The sequence below is a fragment of the Equus quagga genome, unplaced genomic scaffold, assembly GCF_021613505.1.
Source record: "Equus quagga isolate Etosha38 unplaced genomic scaffold, UCLA_HA_Equagga_1.0 HiC_scaffold_3927_RagTag, whole genome shotgun sequence".
In the NCBI taxonomy this organism is placed as follows: domain Eukaryota; kingdom Metazoa; phylum Chordata; class Mammalia; order Perissodactyla; family Equidae; genus Equus; species Equus quagga.
The window spans coordinates 1-2,369 of NW_025793693.1; the positions used below are offsets into that span (position 1 = coordinate 1).

General features: G+C 41.4%; 1 protein-coding gene across 1 annotated transcript; it reads left to right on the top strand.

The window, feature by feature from the left end:
* The first annotated feature begins 656 nt into the window (after positions 1-656).
* LOC124232256 (UDP-glucuronosyltransferase 1A10-like) lies at positions 657-1,573 on the top strand. Its single transcript, XM_046649218.1, has one exon. It carries the CDS (start codon positions 665-667, stop codon positions 1,571-1,573), a length of 909 nt encoding a protein of 302 aa, XP_046505174.1. The 5' UTR covers positions 657-664.
* Positions 1,574-2,369: the final 796 nt, after the last annotated feature.

Genomic DNA, 2,369 nt, shown 5'->3' on the forward strand with positions numbered 1-2,369 from the left:
CAGTCTTTTCTGGACAAGGAGTCTTTGGTAGTCAGGATAAAATCCAAGTTTTCCTTTGGGACATACTGCAAAAATACCAGCTTTATTGACATTTACTTTCCTTTTTATCTTTCTAAGTCCTCAGAGTACAAAAGCCTTTTTTTTTTAATTTTACTTTTTCCTTTTTCTCCCCAAAGCCCCCAGGTACATAGTTGTATACTCTTCATTGTGGATCCTTCTAGTTGTGGCATGTGGGACACCACCTCCGCGTGGCTTGATGAGCACTGCCATGTCCACGCCCAGGGTTCGAACCGACGAAACAGTGGGCAGCCTGCAGTGGAGCGCGCGAACTTAACCAGTCGGCCACAGGGCCAGTCCCAAAAGCCTTTCTTCATAATTATTTCTACAGTGGCCCTGCTGTTCGCTGCATGATCTCTGCCCAAAGGCAAAGATCGAAAGCTGTTCTTATCTGGAACACGTACAAATAGGTGTCTCAGAAAATACTACTCATTCCTTATCATTTCATGAGTAAATCATCGGCAATGAGAGTGATTCTTTTTTAATGGTGGTATGGATACACACCCTCTCTTAGGCAGGTTTTGTGCCCGTGCTTCCTCTGCCGGCTGTATTGCTTGCACTTAGAACCCATGCAGCTGGACTGCTCCAGGCTGTGGTTATCTGATCCATGGCTCCTGCAATGTTGACCGGCTCCCTTCCTCTGTGTGTGTGTCTCCTGCTGACCCCCGGCTTTGCTGACGCAGGCCGGCTGCTGGTGGTACCCATGGATGGGAGCCACTGGTTTACCATGCATTCGGTTGTGGAGAAACTCATCCACAGAGGGCATGAGGTGGTCATAGTCATGCCAGAGGTGAGTTGGCACATAGAGAAATCTCTCAATTTTACGGTAAAGACATATTCTACGTTTTACACTCTGGAGGAGCTGGATCCTCAGTTCAACATTTTCTCTGAGGCTCACTGGAAAGGTCAGGAACAAAGTTTACTTTCTACGTTGCTGACTTCATCTGGTGATAGTTTTATTGAACACTTTTACTCACATTGTAGGAGTCTGTTTAATGACGCCAAGTTAGTAAAATACCTAGAAGAGAATTCTTTTGATGCCGTCTTTCTGGATCCTTTTGATATGTGTGGCTTCATTGTAGCCAAATATTTTTCCCTCCCATCTGTGGTCTTCACCAAGGTAGTAATTTGCCACCATCTTGAAGAGGGTACGCAGTGTCCCAGTGCTCCTTCCTATGTTCATAGATTTCTCTCAGGGTTCCCGGACACCTTGACTTTCAGGGAGAGAGTGCGGAAACATATCTTCTACTTCGAGGAATATTTATTTTGCCGCTACTTCATCAAAAATGTTTTAGAATTTGCTTCTGAGATTTTCCAAAAGACGGTCACAGAATATGATCTCTTAAGCCATACGTCAATTTGGTTGTTACGAACTGACTTTGTGTTTGACTATCCCAAACCGGTGATGCCTAACGTGATCTTCATCGGCGGTATCAACTGCCATCAGGGAAAGCCACTGACAAAGGTGAGTTACCTTTCCTGTAGCATATTCAGAATAATCTGGCGATGGACCTAAAAAGATTCCTTACTAAACTGCAATTTGTCATTGACATTTGTAATTTCTTTCTAGTTGGATGAAGTATCTCCCTCCAATTCATTTAACTGTTTTATCAAATTTTATAAAGCTGCCCTCTTTGATATGCATGGGTATACAATTGATATCATAGTAGCTAATTTCCAGGCTGCATTTTTTTTAGTCTTTATAGTTTTATTTTTTAAATATGTAAAACATTTGCATGGTTCAAGGTCAAAATTATAAAAAAGCAGTACTCAGAAGTCTCAATCCCGTCCATGTATCTTCCTCCTTGTTCCCTTTTGAAATCATTTCTGGTTTATCTTTCCTGAGTTTCTTTTGCAAAACCAGTCATTTATGCATTTTCATAAATGTTAGCATATACATCTTCTTTGTATCTTGCTTTTCTCAATTAAAAATATTTCCTGAAAATCACTTCTTACCAGTTCATAGAGACCTTCTTCATTCTTTTGTCCAGCCACATAGTACTCCATTGTGTGGCTGTACCAGTCCTCATTCAATCTGTGTGTTATGGATGGACATTGGATTGTTTCCAGGCCTTTGTTATTAAAATAATGGAGTAGTGGGCAACCTTGAACATATGTTGTTTGTATTTGTGGAAATGTATCTTTAATTCCTAGGAGCAAACATGTACTTATTTTTTATTGTGGTCATGAGTCTATGACATTGTGAAATTTCAGTTGTAGATTATTATTTGTCAGACACCATATAAATGTGCTCCCCCCACCTCGTGTGCCAACCCCACTCTCCTTCCCCTGGTAAGCACAAATCTGTTCTC

Coding starts and splice junctions, on each gene's coding strand:
- LOC124232256 (XM_046649218.1), top strand. CDS start 665: ATGGCTCCTGCAATGTTGACCGGCTCCCTTCCTCTGTGTGTGTGTCTC.